The sequence below is a fragment of the Camarhynchus parvulus genome, chromosome 28, assembly GCF_901933205.1.
Source record: "Camarhynchus parvulus chromosome 28, STF_HiC, whole genome shotgun sequence".
Lineage (NCBI taxonomy): Eukaryota > Metazoa > Chordata > Aves > Passeriformes > Thraupidae > Camarhynchus > Camarhynchus parvulus.
In genome coordinates this window covers 134,144-159,140 of record NC_044598.1, presented here as the reverse complement: position 1 = coordinate 159,140, position 24,997 = coordinate 134,144, and the positions used below count along the sequence as shown (strand labels likewise).

Sequence of the window (24,997 nt, the reverse complement as noted above, 5' to 3'; positions counted from 1 at the left end):
TTCAATACAGATTTTCCAAACCTCTTCCCAGTCTCCTTTTTCCAGGAAAAAACCCCGCAAAAATGGGAAAAACTTGGGTAGGGTGGGGAAAAAAAATAAATCTCAAAGAAACGGAAAATTCCCATTGTGGAATTCTGCCCTGGAAGGGAAATGTTTGGGAATGGTGGAGGAGGGGGAATTTGGGAACAAATCCTGGGGTTATTCCTGCCGCCGGATCCCCTTTGGGATTTGGGATTCTCTGATTGGATCCCCTCTGGGATTCCAGGAATCCCTGAGATCTGTTGGATCCATTTTTGAGATTCCCAAATCCCTGAGATCTTTGGGATTCCCAAATCCCTGAGGCTTTATTGGAATTCCCAAATCCCAGAAATCTCTTGGATCTCCGTTGGAATTCCGGAATCCCAGAAATCTCCTGGATCCCCTTTGGAATTCCCAAATCCCAGAAATCTCTTGGATCTCCGTTGGAATTCTGGAATCCCAGAAATCTCCTGGATCCCCTTTGGCATTCCCAAATCCTTGAGGCTTTCGGAATTCCGGAATCCCAGGGATCTCCTGGATCCATGGGAGCACCACCCAACCCTCCCATTCCCGCAGATCCCTCGGGATCCTGGATCCCTTTTCCCGCTCTTCCCGAGCTTCGCTGCACGAGCTGCTCCGGGGGGTCCCTAAAGCCATAAAATTCCCGCTCGGAGCCGCCGGGATTTGGGGATTTTCTGGGACACGGCGGGGAACGGGGAAGCGCCGCTGTAATTTAGGTTTTAGCGACTTGTGAAATAAAAAGATGCCGGATTTTCATGGGACGATTCCCGCGATGGAACCGGGGCAGCCGTGTGGTGTTTTCTTGGATTTCCTTCCCGACAAAGGATCCCCTTGGGTGGGAGATGATCCCAAGGGAATCGATGGATCCCTTGGGTGGGAGATGATCCCAGGGATGATGACCCGGGTGGGAGACCCACATGGACCCGTTGGAGGACCCAGAAGGATCTGGGAGGACCGGAGGACCCAGGGACCCGGGTGGAGTCCCAAGGATGGATGGACCCTTGGGTGGGGAGATGATCCCAAGGAACGATGGACGGGGTGGGAGATGGGGATGGATCCCGTTGGGTGGGAGATGATCCCAGGGAATCGATGGATCCCCTTGGGTGGGAGGGATCCCAAGGAATGGATGGATCCCCTTGGGTGGGAGGTGATCCCAAGGAATCGATGGATCCCCTTGGGTGGGAGACGATCCCTAGGAATTGATGTGGCGTTGCCCTTTTAAGCGCGCGTTGCCCCTTTAAGTGGGGTCCCCACCGCTCACGTGGCTGCACCACGTGAGTTTCCCGCGCGCGGGAGCTGGGCGGGCCGGCGGCGCGGCGCAGTGACGTCACCGAGCCGCGCCGCGATGGCGGCGCCGAAGGTGAAGCAGGACATGGCCCCGCCGGGCGGGTACGGCCCCATCGACTACAAGCGGCACCTCCCGCGCCGCGGCCTCTCAGGTGAGCCCGGGGGGAGCCGCGGAGGCGCCGCCGAGGGGCGGCGGGGGCAGGAGCGGGGCCGTGCGGCCGCTCCGCGCTGAGCGCCCCCCGCTCCCCTGCCGGCCCTCAGGGTACAGCCTGTTCGCGCTCGGCGTCGGGAGCCTCCTGCTCGGCTACTACACCCTCGTCAAGTGGAACCGCCAGCGCAGGTGACGCTGCGAGCCCCCCGCGGCACCCCCGGCCCGATCCCGGGGCTCCCCGGGGCTCCTCGCTGCGCTTGTGGCCCCGGGATGGGCTTTTCACCCCCGGCTCCTGCGGCCCCGGGACCCCCCAGCGCCCCCCGGGACCCCTTAGCGCCCCCGGGACCCCTTAGCGCCCCCCGGGACCCCTTAGCGCCCCCGGGACCCCTTAGCGCCCCCCGGGACCCCTTAGCGCCCCCGGGACCCCCCTGTGCCCCCCGGGACCCCTTAGCGCCCCCACCTTCTTCCAGCACTTTTCTCATCACTTCCCAGTGCCCCATTCCCATTCCCATCCCCGTTCCCGATCCCATCCCCATTCCCATTCCCATCCCCATTCCCATCCCCATTCCCATCCCCATTCCCATTCCCATTCCCATTCCCATTCCCATTCCCGTTCCCGTTCCCGTTCCCGTCCCTCAGGCGGTTGCTGATCGAGGAGCTGGAGGCTCGGATCGCGCTGATGCCGCTGCTGCAGGCGGAGTCCGACCGCAGGTACGGGGCTGGGAGCTCCATTGTGGGATTGGGAACCGCCTTTATGGGATTGGGAACTGCCTTTATGGGATTGGGAACTGCCTTTGTGGGATTGGGAACCTGCCTTTGTGGGATTGGGATCCTCCTTTGTGGGATTGGGATCCTCCTTTATGGGATTGGGAACTGCCTTTATGGGATTGGGAACTGCCTTTATGGGATTGGGATCCTCCTTTATGGGATTGGGATCCTCCTTTATGGGATGGGGATCCTCCTTTATGGGATTGGGATCCCCCTTTATGGGATTGAGGATCCCCCTTTATGGATTTGGGAACTTCCTTTATGGGATTGGGATCCTCCTTTATGGGATTGGGAACTGCCTTTATGGGATTGGGAACTGCCTTTATGGGATTGGGATCCTCCTTTATGGGATTGGGAACTGCCTTTATGGGATTGGGATCCTCCTTTATGGGATGGGGATCCCCCTTTATGGGGCTGGGATCCTCCTTTATGGGATTGGGGATCCCCCTGTTGGGATTGGGAGCTTCCCTTTGGGATTGGGAATTTCCCTTTGGGATCGGGATCCCCTTTTGGGAACTGGGAATTTGGGATTGGGATCCCCTGTAGGGGATTGGGGTTCCCTTTGGGATGGGGGTCCCCCTTTATGGGATTGGGATCCCCCTTTATGGGCTTCGGAACTTCCTTCATGGGACTGGGTTGGGACTGGGATCCCCTTTGGGAACTGGGAATTTGGGATGGGGATCCCCTGTATGGGATGGGGATCCCCTGTATGGGGTGGGGATCCCCTGTATGGTGGGGATCCCCAGTATGGGGTGGGGGTCCCCTGTATGGGATGGGGGTCCCCTGTATGGGGTGGGGGTCCCTCCCCGTGCCCTGTGTCCCCCAGGACTCTGCGGCTGCTGCGGGAGAACCTGGAGGAGGAGGCCAAGATCATGCGGGACGTGCCGGGCTGGAAGGTTCGGGATTCCCGGGGGGAATGGGGGGGGCTGCTCCTCTGGGACCCCATGGCAGCCAGCCAGCCAGCCCAGGGGATTTGGGGTCACCCCGGGCTGGAAGGTTCGGGATTCCTGGGGAAAAAGGGGCAGGACAGGGGGGCTCCTCTGGGATCCCATGGGATGCAGCCATCCCTGTGGGTTTGGCTCTGTGGGATCCCGTGGGGTTTGGCTCCATGGATTTGGGATCCCATGGGATTTGGCTCCCTCTCAAGGATTTGGGATCCCATGGGATTTGGCTCCCTCCCCATGGATTTGGCTCTGTGGGATCCCCTGGCGCTCTGGGCTCACTCCCAGGATTTGGGATCCCCTGGATTTGGGATCCCCGCGCACTCCGGGTCCCTCTGCGCTGTGGGGCGGTGCCGCCCTCCCCCCATCGGCTCCTCCCGCCGCTCCCGGGAATTCCCGGTGATTCCCGACACAATGCCCGGCCATTAACAGCACAATTCCCGACAATTCCCGCCACAAATCTCGACACAATTCCCAGCGATTCCTGACACAATTCCCGGTGATTCCCGGCCCAATTCCCGGCCCAGTTCCCGGTGATTCCCGGCCCAGTTCCCGGTGATTCCCGGCCCAGTTCCCGGTGACCCGGCCCAATTCCCGGTGATTCCCGGCCCGGTGATTCCCAGCGATTCCCGCTGTCGCAGGTGGGCGAGTCCCGGTTCCACACGGATCGCTGGGTGCCCCCCACGCTGGAGGAGCTCTACTACCTGCGGCCCCCGGCCGAGCTGGAACGCGAGAAGTTCGGGCTGCAGAACTACGTCTGACACCCCAAACCCCAAACCCGCCTCTGCCGGCTCCTTCCGGAACCTTCTCCCCTCTTCCCGTCCCTCTCCAGGCTGATTTCCCCCATCCCGAGCTTGTTCTGATGCCTGTTCATTAATAATAAATAAATAAATAAATAATAAATAATGAAGAAATAAATAAATCCTTTGGGGATTGGATCTGCCCCTGGAAACTGGGATCCACCTTTGGGATTGGTATCCCCCTTGGGAATTGGGATCTCCTGCTTTAGAACCGGGGATCCCCCTTTGGGATTGGGGTCTCCTGGGATTGGGGATCCCCCTTTGGGATTGGAATCTCCCCTTTTGGGATTGGGGATCCCCTGCTTTAGGATTGTGATCTCCCCCCTGGAATTCGGCAGCTCCCGGGGGATTGCGGATCCCGCCGGGAAAGCCCCGATCTGGGGGAGTTTAACCCCAAAATTCGGCCCGCTTGGAATTCCCGGCTGGGAACGTGAGCGGCATTCCCGGAGCGGGGCCGGGCCGGGAGCGGGGCGGGGGCACCGGAGCCGCCTCCCCCCGGGCGGCACCGCCGAGCGCCCCCCGCTCCGACCGGAGCATCCTCGGCATTCCCGGGGATCCGGTGGGACCGGAGCATCCTCGGCATTCCCGGGGATCCGGTGGGACCGGAGACTCCACGGAGATTCCAGCGGATCCGGTCCGAGCATCCTCGGCATTCCCGGGGGATTCGGTCCCACCGGAGGCTCCGCGGAGATTCCGGCGGGTCCGGTCCAGCCGCGCACGGAGGCTCCGTGCCGCTCCCGCCGGGGTTCGGCTCCGCCGCCGCTCCGGTTCCGCTCCCCGCCATGAGCTCCGCGCCCTGCCCGTCCCGGGAGCCGCCCCGGTACCTCAGGTGAGCCCGGGGGTCTCCCCGAGGAGCCCCCCCGGCAGCTCCGGGCGGTGCCGCTCAGCCGGGGCTGCCCCGGGACCGCCCCGTTCCCGGTGCCGGGACCCCGCGGGGGTGGAACGGGAGCTCCGCGCTGCCCCGGCTCGGTGCCAGCCCCGCGCGCCGCCCGCGCCACCCCCGGGCGGGGTCCCGGTCCCCACCGGTGTCCCCTGGGGCCGGGGATGGGGGGGGGTCGGTACCGACGGAGCCGCCGTTGCCGGAGCAACCGCATCATCCCGGGTCTCCATGGCTGCGGCGGGGATGCTCCGGGAGAGGAGAGCGGGGAGCCGGGATGGGGCACCGGGGACACCGGGGACACGCGGCGGGGACAGAAGGGACAGCGGGGACACGCGGCGGGGACGGGAGGGTCCCACGGCCGGGCTGTACCGGGAGGGAGCAGCGGAACGGGAACGGGGAACGGGACTGGGGTGCGGGACTGGGATATGGAACTGGGGTGTGGGACTGGGACGCGGATCGGGGGCGCAGCCGGGATGAAGTGTCGGGATATGGATCGGGGATGCGGGACCGGGATGCGGGATCGGGATGCGGGATCGGGATGCGGGACCGGGATGCGGGATCGGGATGCGGGATCGAGATGCGGGACCGGGATGCGGGATCGGGATGCGGGACCGGGATGCGTTCCGGGGGTGGGGCCGCAGCCCCCGGGGAGCCCCCGGCCGTGTCCCCGCCCGGGGCCGGTGCCAGCCCCGCGGAGCCAGCGGGTGTCCCTGCCAGGCCGGAGTGTCCCTGCCAGCAGCGATTAGGGACAATGTTCCCGCGAGCTGCGGCGGACACGTGGCTTTTGTTGGGCGAGGGACAACACAGCTGGGCCCGGCCACCCCCGCCACCCCCGCTCGGCACGGGAGCGGCTCCGGGCACCGCTCGGTCCCTTCCCACCCCTTTTCCCCCCCGGTTTTCTCTCCAGAGCCCCCGTGTGGGGCTGGGACGGGGCTGGGACTCACTAGAGGGCACCAAAGGATCGGGGACAGGGATGGGATGGGAATTTGGGATGGGATGGGAATGTGGGAAGGGATGAAGTTTTCCTGGAAGGTTTATCAGGACAGCCAAGGGATTGGATGTAGGAATGGGGAAAGCAGGAGCTTGCTGGGGGCCCTGCTGGAATGAAAAGAGATTTTTTGGGCTCTGCCAGGACGCGACTGCTCCGTGGGGACAGCCTGGATGGGGTGGGAGCGCCCTGGGGCACCAACGCGGGACCCCAACCCGGGACCCCAACCCGGGACCCCTCAGCTGCCCCTGGCAGTGCCGGCTCCCATCCCGGGGCTGGCTCGGAGCGATTCCCTCCCAACCCGGGGTACGGCGGGGTCCGGATCCCCCCAGCTCCCCTCGGTTCCCCCGGTACCGGCGGGGTCTGGATCCCCCCAGCTCGGCTCGGTTTCCCCGGTACTGCCGGGATCCCGTCCCGGCGGGGCTCGCGGTCCCTCCCGGCGGGCGCTGGAGGCGGCCCAGGCCGCTCCGCCCGCGCAGGTGAAGCCAACAGATGTGAGCAATTATTGTCGCGCTGGGCGCTGCCAGCTCCGGGCTCGGCGGCGGCGGAACAACCGCGGCTTTGTTCGCTTTTATGTAACCGGGGAACCGGGGCCGCCGCCAGCTCGGCCGAGCGCCGCTCCCGCCGCGGCCCGTGCGGGCACGGTCCCCTCCGTGCGACATCCGTGCGACATCCGTGTGACATCCGTGTGACATCCCGTGTGACATCCCTGTGACCTCCGTGCCCGTCCCCACCGCCGTGCCCACCCTGAGCCCCCGGCGCGCTCGCCCCGTGTCCCAAAATCCCGTCCCGGGGGTGGAGCGGGGTCCCGAATCCTCTCGGTGGAGGGGTGGGGACAGCTCTGTCCCCCTGTCCTGAGCGGGGACTGTCCCCAAGGCAGCCAGGCGGAGGCGGAGGCCATGGAGAAGGAGCTGCTGGAGGATTATCGCTTCGGGCGGCAGCAGCTGATCGAGATCTGGGGACACGCCTGTGCCGTGGCTGTCACCAAGGTGGGGCTGGGGACACCCAGAGGGGCTGGGGACACTGCAGCAGGGCTGGGGTCCCCACGGGGAGGGGGATGCTCAGCCCGTCCGGGGGTCGGGGCCGGGGCCATGGGGGTCCCCAGAGGTGCCCGGGTGTCCCCGAGCCCCGGCGATGTCGCTGCTGCGGGGATCGCCCGGGGCTCGTGCGAGATGTGAGCAGCAGGAGCAGGAGGAGGAGGAGGAGGAGGAGCAGGCGTCCATCAAGGGCAGCTTTGTGCCTCGGGCCCGAGCGTTCCGCGCCCGCCTCAGCTTTTCCATCGGCCCTTCCCTGCCCCGAGCGCTGCCTGAGGAGCAGAAATGTTTTGGTGCCGGAGCTGTTGCAGCATCCCTGACCCCACCTGGCGCTCGGCATCCTCCTCTTCCTCGGGGCCGCCGCAGCTCCGGCTCCCCCAGCCGGTCGGAGTGTCCCCACGGTGTCCCCAGGGTGTCCCCAGGGTGTCCCCGCGCTGTCCCCGCTGCCAGGAGGTGCCGGCGGCGTGGCCAGCGCTGGGCCAGGGCCAGGGCCGGGCTACCGGGGCCGTGTCCTGCTCTGGGCACTGGGGATGGGTCCCGGAGCCAGGATCCGTGAGCAGGAAAAAATCCGTCAGTGGATAAACAGAGCGTCCCTCCCTCCGTCTGTCCGTCCCTCCCTGCCCGAGCCATCCTGGAATGTGCAGCGGGCGGGACGGGGCCGGGGGGGCTGCGGGCACGGCCCGGCCCGGGGCATCCCCCTGATCCGCTGTGGGCATCGCCCCGGGGGCACCACGGGCATCATCCCCATCCCAGCCAGGGCATCGCCCTGACCATACCATGGGCATTGCCCTGACCATACCATGGGCATCACCTTGGTCTCACCGTGGGCATCACCCTGAGGGTACCACGGCCATCATCCTGGTCCTGCTGTGGGCATCACCCCGATGGTGCCATGGGCATCACCCCGATCCCACCTGGGGCACCTTCCCCATCCCACCCCGGGCGTCTCCCTGAGCCCACCTCAGACTTCCCCCACGGGCACCGTCCTCACCTCAGTACAGGCATCGTCTTCATCCCACAGCGGGCCCTGTTCCATCCCACTGTGAGTGCTGCCCAAGTCCCGCTGTGGATGTCCTGCCGTGCCGTGCCGTGCCGTGCTGTGCCGTGCCGTGCCACCCCATCCCATGCCGTGCCACCCCATCCCATCCCATCCCATCCCATCCCATCCCATCCCATCCCATCCCCGTCCTGCTCCATGTGCCACCTCCATCCCTCACTGGGTGCCGTGTGACAGGGCCACCCCACTGTGTGACAGTGCCACACCCTGGTGTGACAGTGTCCCCGCTGTCCCTGTCCCTGTCTGTGTGTGATGCTGTCCCCACTGTCCCTGTCCCCTCACTGTCCCTGTCCCTGTCCCCTCGCTGTCCCTGTCCCCTCGGTGTGACCGTGTCGCCGCTGTCCCCACTGTCCCTGTCCCTGTCCCGGTGTGACACTGTCCTTGTCCCCTCAGTGTGACACTGTCCCCACTGTCCCTGCTGTCCCTGTCCCTGTCCCCTCAGTGTGACGCTGTCCCCACTGTCCCTGCTGTCCCTGTCGCTGTCCCTGTCTGTGTGTGACGCTGTCCCCGTCGCTGTCCCTGTCTGGGTGTGACACTGTCCCTGTCGCTGTCCCGGGTGTGACATTGTCCCCGCTGTCCCTGTCGCTGTCCCTGTCTGTGTGTGACGCTGTCCCCGTCGCTGTCCCCGCAGGCGTTCCCGCTGCGCTCCCTGCGGCGCAGGCAGCCCACGCTGCTGGTGGCGTGCGGGCCGGCGCAGAACGGGGCCGTGGGGCTGGTGTGCGCCCGCCACCTGCGCAGCTTTGTGGGTACCTCTGCCCCCGCCCTCCTCCTCCTGCCCCCGGCCTTCCTCCCGAGCCCCCCCCGGCTCCAGGGCTCCGTTTTTCCCCGCAGGATTACGAGCCCACCATCTTCTACCCCAAGCGCTCCCCGGACCCGCTGCACCGCGACTTCACCACGCAGTGCGAGAAGATGGACATCCCCTTCCTGTCCTACCTGCCCACCGAGGTGACCCCAGCCCCAGACCCCCCTCTTATCCTCCCCTGTTCCTCCCATGAACCCCCAAATCCCCCTGGTTATCCTCCTTCTCCTCCCCTTTTCCCCCTCCCTTGATATCCCCCAAATCCCCCTGCTTATTCCCCTTTCTCTTCCCTTTTTCTCACTCCAAACCCTAAATCCCCCAAACCCCCCTGCTTATCCCCTTCTCCTTCCCTTTTCCCCCTGTGAACCCCCAAATCCCACTGCTTATCCCCCTTTTTCTTCCCTTTTCCCCTCCCCAAATCCCAAATCCCCCAAATCCCCCAAATCCCACTGCTTATCCCCTTTTTTCTTCCCCTCTTCCCTCTCCAAACCCCAAATCCCCTCACTTATCCCCTTCTCCTCCCCTTTCCCCCTGTGAACCCCCCAAATCCCCCCATTTTTCCCCCTTCTCCTCCCCGTTTCCCCTCCCCAAACCCCAAAATCCCTCAAACCTCCCCAAACCCCCGCGACCCTCCCCAAACCCCCCAAATCCCCATTTTTACCCCTCTTTTCCTTCCCTTTCCCCCTCCCCGAACCCCCTGACCCCCCTGACCCCCCCAGCTCTGATTTCCTCCCTCCCTTTCCCCCTCTCCCCTCGCCGGCGCTGCCGGGATCCCGGCAATGCCAGAAAATCCAGAAAATCCAGAAAATCCAGCGGCCGCTGCCCGCGGCCACCGGCTCTGTTATTTTTGGAACCTCTCGGCGCTGGGAACGGAGGAATTTGACCCAAAATTCGCGGCCCCTCCCTCGCCGCTCCGCTTGGCGGGGGGGGAAGGATTTATTTTATTTTTATTTTTTATTTGGTTGGCGCGGCCGGGGGTGACGCGGGGACACGGCGGGTGTCGCTGTCGCCCGCAGGTGCAGCTCATCGACGACGCCTACAACGCCGTGGTGGACGCGGTGCTGGGAGCCGAGGGGACGCCGGGCACGGAGGGGACGGAGCCCTGCGCCGCCATCCTGGCCACCCTCAGGCACGTCCGCATCCCCATCGTCAGCCTGGACGTCCCCTCAGGTGCTGGCGCTGTCCCCTGTGTCCCCTGTGTCCTCTCAGTATTGCCTGTGTCCCCTCAGGTGTCCCCCGTGTCCCCTCAGGTGCCTCCCGGGTGCTCCCAGTGTCCCCTCAGGTGCTGGCGGTGTCCCCGGTGTCCCCTCAGGTGTACCTTGTGTCCCCTTGGGTGCCCCCCATGTCCCCCCGGGTGCCCCCCATGTCCCCCCGGGTGCTCCCCGTGTCCCCTCAGGTGTCCCCCGTGTCCCCTCAGTGCTCCACATGTCCCCTTGGGTGCTGGCGGCGTCCCCTTGGGTGTCCCCTGTGTCCCCTCAGGTGGTGCCCATGTCCATTCGAGTGTCCCCCGTGTCCCCTCGGGTGTCCCCTGTGTCCCCTCAGTGCTCCCCAGGTGCTCCCCATGTCCCCTCAGGTGCTGGCAGTGTCCCCTTGGGTGTCCTCTGAGTCTCCTCAGTATTGCCTGTGTCCCCCCAGGTGCTCCCCATGTCCCTCCAGGTGCTCCCCGTGTCCCCTCGAGTGCCCCCCGTGTCCCCTTGGGTGCTCCCAGTGTCTTCTCAGGTGTCCCCTGTGTCCCCTCAGTGCTCCCCAGGTACCCCCCGTGTCCCCTCAGGTGTTGGCAGTGTCCCCTGTGTCCCCTCAGGTGTACTTGTGTCCCCTTGGCTGCTCCCCGTGTCCCCCCGTGTCCCCTGTGCCACTGTCCCCCGTGTCCCCGCTGTCCCCGCTGTCCCCGCTGTCCCCGCCGTCCCCGTGACCGCTGTCCCCTGCCCGGGCCAGGCTGGGTGGCCGGCGCGCTCGGTGGCAGCGGTGACATCAGCCCGGACGTGCTGGTGTCGCTGGCGGCGCCCAAGGAGGCGGCGCGGCGCTTCCGGGGACGGCGACATTTCCTGGCCGGGCGCTTCGTGCCCGAGGAGCTGCGCAGGAAATTCGGGCTCAGCCCCCCCGAGTACCCGGGCAGCGACTGCGTGGTGGCCCTGTGACCCCAAATTAACCCCTGTGACCCCAAATTAACCCCTGTGACCCCAAAAACACCCCCGGGACCCCAAATAAATCCCTGGGACCCCAAAACCACCCCCGGGACCCCAAATAAAGCCCCGTGACCCCAAATAAATCCCTGGGACCCCAAAGAAACTCCTGTGACCCCAAATAAAGCCCCCAGGACCCCAAATAAAGCCCTGGGACCCCCAAAATCCTCTGGCACTCCAAAAACCCCCTGGGACCCCAAATAAATCCCTGCTGCTGGCTCTGTGACCCCAAAAACTTCTGGGAACCTGAAAACCCTGGGACCCCAAAAACCCCTGAGACCCCAAATAAAGCCCTGTGACCTCAAAAATCCTCTGGGACCCCAAAAAACTCCTGTGACCCCAAATAAATCCCTGCTGGTGACCCTGGGACCTCAAATAAACTCCTGTGACCACAAAGGAACCCTGCTGGTGGCTCTGTGACCCCAAAAAACCCCGGTGGTGGCCCTGGGACCCCCAAAATCCGGGGCCGGTGTCCCTCAGCGGGGGCTGCTCCAGATGGGGACAGAGGGGACGCTCGGGCTGGGGACCTGGCAGTGCCACCACCCCGCTGCTGGGGACACGGCTGTCACCTCCCCTGGCAGCCAGCCACGGCGTCCCGCGGGGCTGGAATGGCACCGAAATGGCGCCAAAATGGCACAAAAATGTCACCAAAATCCCACAAAAATACCACAAAATGTCACCCAAAATGTCACCAAAAAAATGTCGCCGAAATGTCACCAAAACACCCCAAAAATCCCACAAAAATCCCCCAATATTGCACCAGAATGTCACCAAAATCCCACAAAAATCCCCCCAAAACGCCACCAGAATGTCACGAAAATGGCACCAAAATGTCACCAAAACGCCGCAAAAATCCCACCAAAATCCACCAAAATCCCAGAAAAATCCCCCGAAATGTCACCAAAATGCCACCAAAATGCCAGCAAAATGGCCCCAAAACACCACCAAAATGTCACGAAGAAGCCACCAAAATGTCAGCAAAACGCTGCAAAAATCCCACAAAAATCCCCTAAAATGTCACCAAAATGGCACAAAAATCCCACAAAAATCCCCCAAAACGGCACCAAAATGGCACCAAAACCCCACGGAAAGGACCCGGGAACCACGGGGATGTCCCTGAGGGTGACGAGCCCCCCCTGGGGACTGTCCCAGTGTGTCCCAGTGTGTCCCAGTGTGCCCCAGTGTGTCCCAGTGTGTCCCCAGTGCCCCAGGCCGGGGCTCCGGAGCCGCCGGAATGCCGGGAATGCGCCGGGATTTCCGCGCTGATCCCGGATCCCCGGTGCCCCCGGTGCCCTCCCGGTGCCCCCAGACCAGAGCCAAGCCCCCGATTTTGGGGGCGGATTTGGGGTTCAAAGGGGACGAGAGGGAATTTGGGTCGGGGGGAGGATTTGGGTCGGGGGTTCCGCGTTCATCCCAAATCCCCCCAGTGCCCCCCAGTGCCCCCCAAATGCCCCCAGTGCCCTCCAGTGCCCCCCAAATGCCCCCAGTGCCCCCCAAATCCCCCCAGTGCCCCCCAGTGCCCCCCAGTGCCCCCCAGTGCCCCCAGTGCCCCCCAAATGCCCCCAGTGCCCCCCAAATCCCCCAGTGCCCCCCAGTGCCCCCCAGTGCCCCCCAAATCCCCCCAGTGCCCCCAGTGCCCCCCAGTTCCCCCCAGTGCCCCCCAAATCCCCCCCAGTGCCCCCCCCAGTGCCCCCCCCAGTGCCCCCAGTGCCCCCAAATGCCCCCAGTGCCCCCCCCAGTGCCCCCAGTGCCCCCCAGTTCCCCCAGTGCCCCCAAACCCCCCAGTGCCCCCCAGTTCCCCCCAGTGCCCCCCCAGTGCCCCAGTGCCCCCCAAGTGCCCCCAGTGCCCCCCAAATGCCCCCCAGTGCCCCCCAGTGCCCCCAGTGCCCCCAGTGCCCCCAGTGCCCCCCAAGTCCCCCCAGTGCCCCCCAAATGCCCCCAGTGCCCCCCAGTGCCCCCCAGTGCCCCCAGTGCCCCCCAGTGCCCTCCAGTTCCCCCCGTGGTTTTCAGTTTTTTATTTGGTCCTGTATTTTTTCATTTGTCCTGTCGTTTTTTAGTTTTTATTTTTCCCGTATTTTTCTTTGCCCTCTATTTTTACTTCTCCTCTATCTTTATTTTTTTCCTCCATTTTTATTTTTCCTAATCTTTATTTTTCCCTCTATTTTTATTTGTCCTGTATTTTTATTTTCCCTCCATCTTTATTTTCCCTGTAGCTTTTACTTTTTATTTTCCCTGTATTTTTACTTTCCCCATATTTTTCTTTCCCCCATATTTTTATTTCCCCATATTTTATTCCCCCATATTTTAATTTCCCCCATATTTCCCCCCCCATATTTTAATTTCCCCCATATTCTTATTTCCCCCACATTTTTATTTCCCCCATATTTTCCCCCCATATTTTAATTTCCCCACATTTCCCCCCATATTTTATTCCCCCCATATTTCATTTCCCCCATATTTTTATTTCCCCCACATTTTAATTTCCCCCATATTTCCCCCCACATTTTTATTTCCCCCATATTTTTCCCCCCATATTTTTTCCCCCACATTTTAATTTCCCCCACATCCCCCCCATATTTTATTACCCCCGCATTTTACTTCCCCGCCTATTCATCTCCCCGGTATTTTTATTTTTTTTTCCCCTGTGTGCATTTTATATATTTTTTTTTTTCCCGCACTTTTTATTTTTTCATTTCCCCGAGTATTTTTATTTCCTCTCCCCTCCCTCCCGCCGCATTCCCCGGCTCATCCCTCCGCCAATTTTCGCAGCTGAGCCCGAGCGGCGGCGGCGCTGCCCCGGGCGGGCTCCGCTCCCGATAAAAGCGGCGCCGGGCCCGGAGCGGCCGCACTCGCGCCCGGAGCGGCCCTGGCACGGCTGGCACGGCTGGCACGGCTGGCACGGGTGGCACGGGTGGCACGGGTGGAACGGGTGGCACGGCTGGCACGGGTGGCACGGGTGGCACGGGTGGAACGGGTGGCACAGCTGGCACGGCTGGCACGGGTGGAACGGGTGGAACGGGTGGCACCGGTGGCACCAGTGACACAGCTGGCACAGCTGGCACGGGTGGAGTGGCTGGCACAGCTGGCACGACCAGCACAGCTGGCACAGATGGCACAGATGGCACGACCAGCACAGATGGTACAGCTGGCACGGCTGGCACAGATGGCACGGGTGGTACAGATGGCACACATGGCACGGATGGCACACGTGGCACGGGTGCTGGTGGTGCTGGCGGTGCTGGGAGCCTCATACGCTGCCAGGGTGGCAGGTAAGGGGGTTTGGGGATTTGGGGGGTTGGGGGTTTGGGGATTTGGGGGATTTGGGGATTTGGGGATTTGGGGATTTGGGGTTTGGTGTTTGGGGGTTTGGGGTTTGGGGTTTGGGGTTTTGGGGTTTGGGGTTGGGGGTTTGGGGTTTGGGGATTTGGGTTTGGGGTTTGGGGTTTTGGGGTTTGGGATTTGGGGATTTGGGGATTTGGGATTTGGGGTTTGGGGCTTATGGATTTGTGGTTTTGGGGTTTGGGGTTTGGGGTTTAGGGATTTGGGGATTTGGGGATTTGGGGCTTGGGGTTTCGGGATTTGGGGTCGGCAGCTTCAGGTTTGGGAGTTGGGAGCTGGGGTTTGGATTTGGGTTTGGAAGTTTGGGGTTTGGGGTTTCGAGATTTGGGGTTGGCAGTTTCAGGTTTGGGAGTTGGGAGCTGGGGTTTGGGTTTGGAGGTTTGGGGATTTGGTGTTTGGGGTTTCGGGAATTGGGGTCAGCAGTTTCAGGTTTGGGGATTTGGGGTTTGGGGGATTTCAGGGTCAGCAATTTCGGGTTTAGGGTTTGGAGGTTTGGAGGTTTGGGGATTTGGTGTTTGGGGATTTGGGGTCAGCAGTTCCGGGTTCGGGGTTCGGGGTTTTTGTGCCCCCGGAATTTTGGGATTCCCAGAGGGGAGGGGCGGGGAGGGGGTGGGACCACTGGCACCTGCCAAGGGGGAGGGGTGGATGGGGATCGGGGAGTTTGTCCTTCCCGGGATGGCGGCACTGGAGGGACAGGGAGGGGACGGGGATGGGGACAGGGACAGGGATGGGGACAACAGGGACGGGGACAGGGACAGCACAGGGACAGGGACAGGGACAGGACAGGGACAGGGACAACGGGGATGGGGAGGACAGGGATGGGGACAGGGACACAGGGACCAAGGGAGAGGGGCGGGACTGGGACAGGGATGGGGACAGGGATGGGGACAGGGGACAGGGGGGACAGGGACAGGAGTTCAGGACAGGGACAGGGAAGGGACGGGACAGGGCAGGGACAGGGGGGGACAGGGACAGGGATGGGGCGGGACAGGGACAGGGAAGGGGGGACAGGGACAGGGACAGGGACAGGGATGGGGACAGGGACAGGGGGGCAGGGACAGGGGGCAGGGGACGGGGACAGGGACGGGGACAGTGATAGGGACAGGGACAGGGATGGGGATGGGGGATGGGGACAGGGACAGGGACGGGGACAGGGACGGGGACGGGGACGGGGACAGGGACAGGGACGGGGATGGGGACGGGGACAGGGCGGGTCTGGGAGCCTGGGAAGGTGGCAGTGCCACCCCTGTGTCCCCAGAGCCGCTGGAGAACGAGTCGGAGCCGGGCAAGACTGGCACGGGCGGGAAGCCCTGGAAAGCCGCCCCTGACCTGGAGGAGCTGGACCTGGGCACGGCAGGTGAGGCCACCCCGAGGGCCACCGTGTCCCCTCAGTGTCCCCAGGGGAACTGCCCGCCCTGTGCCACCCCCACGGGACACTGCTGGTGACCGCCGTGCCATTCCCTTGGGCCTGGGGACAGTGCCCACCTCATGCCACCCCCTGCCTGGCCCTCGGTGGTGACACGTGTGGGGTCACACCTGTCCCCTCTCCATGTCCCCACAGCCCCCACCCCGTGTCCCTCTGGCTGCCCCATTGGCCATCCCCACACCCCTGCCCTCCGTGTCCCCAGGCTGTCCCCAGCCCATCCCCAGCCATCCCAACCCATCCCCAAGCTGTCCCCAAGCTGCCCCAACCATCTCCAACCTGTCCCCAACCCATCCCCAACCATCCCAAGATGTCCCCAAACTGTCCCTAAGCTGTCCCCAACCATCCCCATCCATGCCCAACCCACCCCCAACTACCCCAAGCTGTCCCCAAGCTGTCCCCAACCATCCCCAATTGTCCCCAACCATCCCCAAGCTGTCCCCAAGCTGTCCCCAACCCATCCCCAATTGTCCCCAAGCCGTCCCCGCGTCCCCCTCAGGCAAAGGCGCCGCCTGGACCTCGTGGTTCAACATCGACCACCCGGGCGGTGACGGTGACCACGAGAGCCTGGCGGCCATCAGGTTCTACTACGGGGATCGCGTGTGCGCCCGGCCCGTGGCCATCCAGGCGCGCAGCACCGAGTGGCACCTGCCCGAGGCCCTGGGACAGGTGGTGCGTGCCAGCCCCGAGCAGCGGCTTCCGCTGCCTGCACCGCGAGCAGCCGGCGGGCACCGCCTGTGCCAACTACCACGTGCGCTTCCTGTGCCCGCTGGGTGAGCTGGGGGTACCTGGGGCACACCTGGGGTACCTGGGGCACACCTGGGGTACCTGAGGGCACACCTGGGCACACCTGGGCACACCTGGGGCACACCTGGGCACCTGGGGGCACACCTGGGGTACCTGGGGGCACACCTGGGGTACCTGGGGGCTAACTGGGGGCACACCTGGGCACACCTGGGGTACCTGGGGGCTACCTGGGGGCACACCTGCGCGCACCTGGGGTACCTGGGGGGCAGCAGGGACAGCTGGGGGCAGTGCCTGTGCCAACTACCACGTGCGCTTCCTGTGCCTGCTGGGTGAGCCGGGACACCTGGGGCACACCTGGGCACCTGGGGGGGCACACCTGAGGTACCTGGGGGGCACTTGGCACACTTGGGGGCAGCTGACACAGCTGTGTGTCGCCTCTGTCACACCTGGGGCACACCTGTGCCTCACCTTCACCTCACCTCTATCCCACCTCTATTTCACCCGCGTCCCACCTGAATCCCACCTGGGCTGTGGGACGGGGGGGCGTTTCTTCCCCCTTTAACCCCTTGGCTGCCGCCTCCGGCCCGTGCGGCCCCCAGTGACCCCCAGCATCCCGCAGACCACGTGTACTGGTCGCACTGGTCCCCGTGGAGCCCCTGCTCGCGCAGCGCCTGCGGCACCCGGGGCACGCAGAGCCGCTCCCGCCGCTGCGGCAGCGCCCGCAGCCCGGCCCCGCTCCGGGAGCTCCGCTGCCGCGGCAAAGGCACCGAGCGGCGGCCCTGCAGCGCCGGGCCCTGCCCAGGTACGGCCCTGAGCCCGCGGTGCCGCCGCCGCTCCCCGGGGGCGGCAGGGGAGGGGACACGGGGTACAGGTGGCACCTGAGCCCCACCTGTCCCCAGGTGAAGCTGGGAAGGGGACACGGGGTGAGGGTGGCAGGTAAGGACCCCCAGACCCCGTGGTGCCACCTGGCTGGGTGCTGTGGGGAGGGGACACGGGGCAGGGGTGGCACCTGAACCCCGCAGTGCCACCACCTGTCGCTGGGTGCTGCAGGGGAGGGGACACGGGGTGCAGGTGGCACCTGAGCACCGCGGTGGCACTGGCACCTGGATCCCGCCTGTCCCCAGCTGCTGCCGGGGGTGGCCTCACAGCGGCTCCTGGAGGTGGCCCTGAGGTGGCACCGGGGTGTGACAAGGACAGGGATCTCTCCAAGGACCCGAATCCCCCTCTCAGCCCCCACAGCACGAGCAGCTGTGAAATTCCCCCCGGTGCCACCTCTGGCTGCTCTGCCGCGGCTGTGACCCGGGGGTGACCGCACGGGTCACACGGTGACCGTTCCCACCGGGAATGTCCCCTCAGAGCCCGCCTGGACGGACTGGGGCGCTTGGGGTCCGTGCTCCCGCAGCTGCGGCCGCCCGGGGACGCGCGTCCGGCGCCGGAGCTGCCGCACGGCCAAGAACCCGCCGTGTCCCGGCCGTGCCACCGAGGCGCAGAAATGTCACCCGTCCCCGTGCCCAGGTAACCCCAGCGGTGCCCCCTCGGCGGTGCCCCCGCTGCCCACGGGCTCGGAGCCCCCCGCGGGCTGCCCCGGGCACACGCTGCGGGGCACGGTGGTGACAGCGGCGGGGCTGGCGCTGCCGGGGGCCCGCGTGTACCTGGAGGGCCGCCCGCCGGTGCTGCTGGCCCGCAGCGATGCCCGGGGGCGCTTCACGGCCTCGGGGCTGTGCCCGGGCCCCGCCGCCAACCTCAGCGCGCACCGCGACGGCTTCGCCCCGGGGCTGGCACCCATCGTCACCAACGGCTCGGGCCTGGCCGAGGCGCACCTGAGGCTGCGGCGGCTCGGTGAGAAGGCGGGGGGGGTTTGGGGGCACCCCTGGGGGCGAACCGGGGTGCCCATGGGCCCGCTGCCCCTCTCGCCCTCTGCAGAGAAGCCCTACATGGTGCTGCAGCCCGCGGCCAGGGTGCGGGAGGCCGGGCAGGACGTGACCTTCTGCTGCAAAGCCTCGGGCACCCCCGCGCCCCAGAAATATCACTGGTGAGTTGGCACGGCGGGCACAGCGGGCACGGCGGGGGTGGCAGTGTCCCCACTGAGCCTGCCGCCTGTCGCCTGTGGGCTGTCCCCGCAGGTACCACAACGGGACGCTGCTGGAGGGCACAGCGGAGCGCAGCAGCGGCCGCCTGGCGCTGCGGGGGCTGGCGCCGGAGCAGGCTGGCACCTACCACTGCAAAGCCAGCTCCGAGGCGGGCGCCATCCGCTCGGCGCCCGCGCAGCTCACCGTGCTGGGTGAGCGCGCACGGGGGGCCCCTCCGGGCTGGCCAGACCCCCGCTGACCCCTCTAATGCCCCCTCCCCTCCGTGCCCCCAGCCCCGGGCCAGCAGAGCTGCAGGGCGGAGCCGGAGCCCAGCCTGGTGGAGCTGCCCAGCGAGTGCCCGCAGGACGCCAGCGGCTCCCGCTACTACAACGTGGGGCGCTGCCCGGCCTCGCCGTGCCCGGGCGGCCCCGCCGAGCCCTCGGGCTGCGGGCGGGAGTCGGGGCTCTGCTGCGGGGTGCGGAGGATGGAGCTGCGGCAGGTGCCGTGTGCCGGCTCCGTGCTGCCCCTCAAGGTGGTGGCCGAGTGCGGCTGCGGGCCCTGCGCGCAGCCCCGGGTGCTGGTGCAGGGCCGGGTGACGGCGGCCGACACCGGGGAGCCGCTGCGCTTCGGCCACATCTTCCTCGGGGGCAGGAAGGTGGGCTTCACCGGCTACCAGGGCTCCTTCACCATCGAGGTGCCACCCGACACGCAGCGCCTGGTCACTCGCTTCGTCGGGGACGGCCAGCAGCGCTTGGTGGACGCCGTCAAGGTGCTGCCCTTCGACCCGAGCGGAGGAGCCGTGTACCAGGAGGTGAAGATGCTGCGCAAGAAGGAGCCGGTGGAGCTGGACGGAGGGAGGAGCAACGCCATCCCCCTGGGCGAGGCCGGCGGCCGGGAGCCCGTCGGGGAGCTGGTGCTGCCGGCCGGAGCCTTCCTGCGGCCGTCCGGGGAGGTTTTCAACGGCACCGTCAAGGCCAGCGTCACCTTCGTGGACCCCAGGGACGTGGGCACGGCCAGCGCCGCCTCCAGCGACCTGAGCTTCGCCAACGCCGACGGGGAGATCGTGCCCCTGCGCACCTACGGCATGTTCGCCGTGGATTTCCGCGAGGGCGAGAGCGGCGCGGCGCTGCAGGCGGGGCCCGTGCAGGTGAGGATGGACGCGGGGCAGGTGTGGATGGCCGAGCACGTGCAGAAGATGAAGCTGTGGTCCTTGAACCCCGAGAGCGGCCTGTGGGAGGAGGAGGCGGTGCTGAGGCCGGCCGGTGGTGGTGGCCGGAGGAAGAGGGAGGAGAGAACATTCCTGGTGGGCAACCTGGAGATCCGCGAGCGGCGCCTCTTCAACCTGGACGTGCCCGAGGATCGCCGCTGCTTCGTCAAGGTCAGGGCCTACAGCAACGAGAAGTTCAACCCCTACGAGCAGCTGGAAGGGGTGGTGGTCAGCCTCATCAACCTGGAGCCGCAGCCCGGCTTCCCCAGCAACCCGAGGGCCTGGGGCCGCTTCGACAGCGCCGTCACCGGCCCCAACGGCGCCTGCCTGCCCGCCTTCTGCGACGCCCGGCGCCCCGACGCCTACACGGCCCTGGTGACGGCCACGCTGGGCGGGGAGGAGCTGGAAGCCGTGGCCTCCAGCCCCAAGCTGAACCCCAACGCCGTGGGGGTGGCGCAGCCCTACCTGGGCAAGCTGGGCTACCGCCGCTCGGACCACGAGGACGCGGCGCTGAAGAAGACGGCGTTCCAGATCAACGTGGCCAAGCCCGACCCCAACAACGTGGACGAGAACAACGGCCCCGTCTACTCCTACCGGAGCCTGCGGGAGTGCGAGGAGGCGCCGGTGAGCGCCAACCACCTGCGCTTCTACCGCGTGGAGGTGGACAGGTACGAGTACAACGTGGTGCCCTTCAAGGAGAGCGACGTCACCTCCTGGACCGGCGACTACCTGGCGTGGTGGCCCAACCCGCAGGAGTTCCGGGCGTGCTACATCAAGGTGCAGCTGCGGGGGCCGCAGGAGTACATGGTGAGGTCCAGGAACGTCGGGGGCAGCCACCCCCGCACGCGGGGCCAGCTCTACGGGCTGCGGGACAGCCGGAGCGTGCGGGACCCGCTGCTGGACAACACCTCGGGCGCCTGCGTGGAGTTCAAGTGCGGCGGGATGCTCTTCGACCAGAGCCTGGCCGACAGGACCCTGGTGTCCGTGGTGCCCCAGGGCAGCTGCCGCCGCACGGCCATCAACGGGCTCCTGCGGGACTACCTGAGCCGCCACCCGCCGCTGGCCGACAACAACCACACCGGGGCCTTCTCCATGCTGGCCCCGCTGGACCCGCTGGGCCACAACTACGGCATCTACACCGTGACGGACCAGAACCCGCGGCTGGCCAAGGAGATCGCCATCGGCCGCTGCTTCGCGGGCACCTCGGACGGCTTCTCGAGGGAGATGCGGGCGGGCGAGGGCACGGCCGTCACCTTCGAGTGCCAGGAGCGGCCGCCGGGCAGGGAGAGCCTCTTCCAGCGCCTGCTGAGCGCCCCGGCCGAGGCGCTGGCCGAGATCCGCAGGGAGATGGGGAGCTCCGAGCTGCGCCGCGCTCCCCCCGAGGTCATGGACTTCGCCTCCGGGCCCGCGGCCGCCCCCCGGACCGCCAGCAGCCAGCGGAGACCGGGCCGGCCGCGGGGACAGCCCTGAGGCCCCTCCGCGTCCCCTCCCCGGCTCTGCTTTGTCGCCTCCTATCCCCGTCGCTTTTGGCCGCGCTCATTTATAACGCCAGGAGGGTTGGGGGGACCCGCGGAGCGGGGCACGGGGGGCGGGGGACGGCGGGGATTTGGGGAGGGGGTCCCGCCACCCCCCCGGTGCTGTCGCTGCCTCCTCTTGGTGCTCAGCCCCGCGCTGGCGGCCCCGCGGACGGGATGGAAATAAAAGGAATAAAAGACGGGCTGGGGGCAAAGCGGGGCAGGGGCGGGCATGGCAAGGGGGTCCCCGCCCGGTGCTTTGCCCGGTGCCGCCGGTGCAGCCCCGGTGTGCCCGCGCCGGGAGCTGGGGCGCTGCTTTCATCCCCGAATCCCACAAACCAGGGATATTTTGGGGAGGAAACCCCAAGGATAACGCGGATAAAACTCCCTCCCTGCCGAGCCACCCCCACCCGGGTGGTGTCGGTGCCACCCCCGCGACACCTCGGCCAGCGCGCCGGCCCGGATTCGGGCGGATTTGTACATTATTTATTAAAAAATATACAATTCTTCTACACCCGCCTGGCTGCTGGGCTTCTCCGGGACGGGTGGGGGGGGCGGCTCCGAGTGTCCCCTCGTGTCCCCCGCGTGTCCCCCGCGTGTCCCCGTTGTCCCCAGCGTGTCCCCGCGTGTCCCCGCGTGTCCCCCGCGTGTCCCCGAGTGTCCCCGTTGTCCCCAGCCCCTGCCCCCGTTCGGTAGCACCGGCCCGGCCGCTGCTGTTTGCCTTGGGCCGGGCTCAGCCGGGCTGGCGGCGGCGGGGGGGGCCCGGTGCCAGCTCCCCGCGGCCAGCGGGACGTGGCAGCCGCGGCGGGGCGGGGGGGACGCACCCGGAGCCCCCGCTGGCACCGCCGTGTGCCAAGCCACCGGCCGGGCACCCCCGCCGTGACCCGCGCAGGGCGGGGCGCGGGGTGGCTCTGTCCTGCTGCCACCTGGGTGTCCCCAGCGCGGTTATTTTTGGGTGTCCCCCCCCGCACCTTTCCCCGCCGCTCCCCGCCGGCCCAGGCGCGGATGCTGTAATGGAACAAGCGGCGTTTATGGGGCCAAACCCGGGACAACATTTCCCTTCTCCAAGCCGCCCTGGCCGCGGCGCGGCATTTTTCCACCCTTTTTTTTTTTCCACCCTTCTCGCTGGATGCGGCATCAAAAGGGGGGCGCGGGGGCCCCCGGGGGGGTTCCTTGGCCCGAGCAGCGGCCAAATCGCGGCCCCGCCGCTGTCCCGGCGCGGTCCCGCCGGGATGCGATCCCAGCGCGGGCGGATGGGGAGGCGCAGGGAGGAGGCACCTGGAATGCTGAGACTCCGTGGCGAGGTGTCGTTCCAAGCCCTCCTTCCCAAAATCTGGCTGCTCCCTGTCCTGGCTTCTCCCTGTGCTCGGTGTTGTTTTTCCCTGGGTTCTCCTTGTCCTGGACTTTCCCCTATCCTGGATTCTTTTTCCCTGTCCGGGATTCTCCTTATCCTGTTTTTCCCTATCCTGGGTGTTGTTTTTCCCTGGATTCTCCTTATCCTGCATTTTTCCTATCTTGGATTCTCCTTATCCTGTTTTTGCCCTATCCTAGGTTCTCCTTATCCTGGATTTTCCCCATCCTGGGTTCTCCTTATTCCGGATTTTCCCTATCCTGGATTTCCCCTATCCTGGATTCTCCTTGTCCTGGATTTCCCCTATCCTAGGTCCCGTTTTTCCCCGGATCCTGATTTCCCCTGCGTTCCAGGAATTGTCCCCACCGGGTTCCAGGTCCCCTCCCCAGGACGGGGCCGGGATCCTGCGGGAATGTGGGAATGCAGGAATTCCATGTGGGAATTCCATGTGGGAATGTCCATGTGGGAATCCGGGATCCTGCAGGAATTCCATGTGGGAATGTGGGAATTCCATGTGGGAATCCTAGGATCTGAGATCCTGTGGGAATTCTATGTGAGAATGTGGGAATTCCATGTGGGAATTTGGGAATTCCACGTGGAAATGCAGGAATTCCATGTGGGAATCCTAGGATCTGAGATCCTGCAGGAATTCCATGTGGGAATGTGGGAATTCCATGTGGGAATTCCGGCTTGGGCCAAGGCAGATGGAAACGGCTCCTGCCACAATTCCTGGAGCCGGGAAGGAAAAAGGGAAGGGAAAAGGCAAAAAAAAAAGGGGGAAAATTGGAGGAAAAAACGGGGGGGAAAGGGAAAAATGGGGGAAAATTGGGAGAAAAAAATGGAGGGGAAAAGAGAAAAAAGTGGGGAAAAAAAAGGGGGGAAATGGCAAAAATAAAAAAGAGGGACAGAAGGGGTGACCCCCCAATCCCGGGGACACCAATCTGTGGGATGGGGGATTTTTGCAGCTTTTGGGTCAAACCCCCTCAATTTTCCCGCTTTTTTTCATGGAATGTGGACGGGGATGGAGCGAGGATGCCCCGAAAGGGCCGGGCCGTGGATTTTGGGGTGGCCCCAGAGGCGGATTTAACCCGGGAGGGTCTGGGGAGGCGGGAGCAGGGCTGGGAATATCCCGGGAGAGGAGGAAAAACAGGGTGAGAAAAACTCAGAAAAAAACCCGAAAAAACTTCCTTTCCCCATTCCCGGCCCCATTCCAAGAGGGAACGGGAGCCCGGAGCCGGCAGCTCCCGGCCCGCCCCAGCAATTTGGGATGGCCAGATCCCAAAAATAAAAATGGGAAAAGGATGTGCCAGCACGTCGGGATCTCAGAGAGGATTTTTTTTTGGGATATTCCCCCCTCTCCTACGCATCCCAAAAAACCCTAAAAACCCCACAGGGAAGCGGGAGTGGATTTGGGATTTTATTTTTTTTTAATTTTTGGGGGATATTTTGGGATATTCTACCCCTCACCTCCGGGAATAAAGAGCTGGAAAGGCCCCTGGGAAGCTGCTTTTGTTTTGGGTTTTTGTTTTTTGGGTTTTTTTTTAAATTTATTTCTTTGAAAGAATGGAAAATGTAATGACAGGCTCTGAATGAAGAGGATAAAAGGAAGCAGCTGGAAAGGCCCTAAATAGAGAGAAATCCACCCCAAAAATAAAACAGGATGAGAGGGAACAGGGGGTGAAAAGGGGAAGGGAAGGATTTGGGATCCCTTTTCCAAGCCCCATCCCCGGGACCCCAAAGCAGAGGATCCCAAAGCTGAGCGTCCCCGGGGATCCAGAGCATCTGCAGAGACCCCAGATCGGGGCTTTCCTGGGGACCCCAAACTCGGGCATTGCCAGGGGATCCCGAGCATCCCCGGGGAGCCCAAATCGGGGAATCCCTGGGAATCCCAAATCGGGAATCGCTGGGAATCCCAAATTGGATCATTCCAGAAACCCCAAATCTGGGAATCCTTGGGAATCCCGAATTGGATCATTCCAGAAACCCCCAAATCAGGGAATCCTGGACCTGAGCATCCCTGGGGACCCCAAATTGATGAATCCCTGTGAGTTCTGAATTGGAGCATTCTAGAAACCCCAAATCTGGGAATCCTTGGGAATCCCGAATTGGAACCTGTGGGGATCCCTGGACACCCCAAACCAGCTCATCCCGAGGTATCCAGAGAATTCCCAGGGACCCCAAATCAAAAATCCCGGACCTGAGCATCCCTGGGAACCCCAGATTGGAACCTCTGGGGATCCCAAACCCGAGCATCCCGGCCGATCCAGCTGTGGAATTCCAGCTGTGGAATTCCAGCCTGTCTGGCCAAGAGGCGCCGCTGCGCTGCTGCCCGGGAGCCGGGAAAATCCTTCATCCCAAAAAACCCCAATCCCAATCCCCAGTCCCCAAAAAACCCCAATCCCAAAAATCCCAGATTCCCA

At 64.7% G+C, this 24,997-nt stretch overlaps 3 protein-coding genes across 3 annotated transcripts; all 3 read left to right on the top strand.

Annotated features, from left to right (window-relative positions):
• The first annotated feature begins 1,343 nt into the window (after positions 1-1,343).
• On the top strand, positions 1,344-4,116 carry NDUFA13 (NADH:ubiquinone oxidoreductase subunit A13). The gene is made up of 5 exons (XM_030966773.1): positions 1,344-1,478; positions 1,588-1,666; positions 2,117-2,188; positions 3,072-3,141; positions 3,828-4,116. Exons 1-5 carry the CDS (start codon positions 1,385-1,387, stop codon positions 3,945-3,947), a joined length of 435 nt encoding a protein of 144 aa, XP_030822633.1. The 5' UTR covers positions 1,344-1,384; the 3' UTR covers positions 3,948-4,116.
• A 2,547-nt stretch (positions 4,117-6,663) lies between these two features.
• YJEFN3 (YjeF N-terminal domain containing 3) lies at positions 6,664-11,312 on the top strand. Its single transcript, XM_030966771.1, has 5 exons — positions 6,664-6,843; positions 8,577-8,687; positions 8,777-8,890; positions 9,761-9,914; positions 10,680-11,312. Exons 1-5 carry the CDS (start codon positions 6,754-6,756, stop codon positions 10,880-10,882), a joined length of 672 nt encoding a protein of 223 aa, XP_030822631.1. The 5' UTR covers positions 6,664-6,753; the 3' UTR covers positions 10,883-11,312.
• Positions 11,313-12,161: 849 nt separating this feature from the next.
• Positions 12,162-21,182, top strand: CILP2 (cartilage intermediate layer protein 2). Its single transcript, XM_030966945.1, is given in 10 exon segments — positions 12,162-12,333; positions 13,702-14,196; positions 15,525-15,623; positions 16,189-16,382; positions 16,384-16,462; positions 17,056-17,238; positions 17,793-18,275; positions 18,360-18,468; positions 18,560-18,717; positions 18,799-21,182. Coding segments are annotated over 10 exon segments (4,356 nt in total).
• The last annotated feature ends 3,815 nt before the right edge of the window (positions 21,183-24,997 follow it).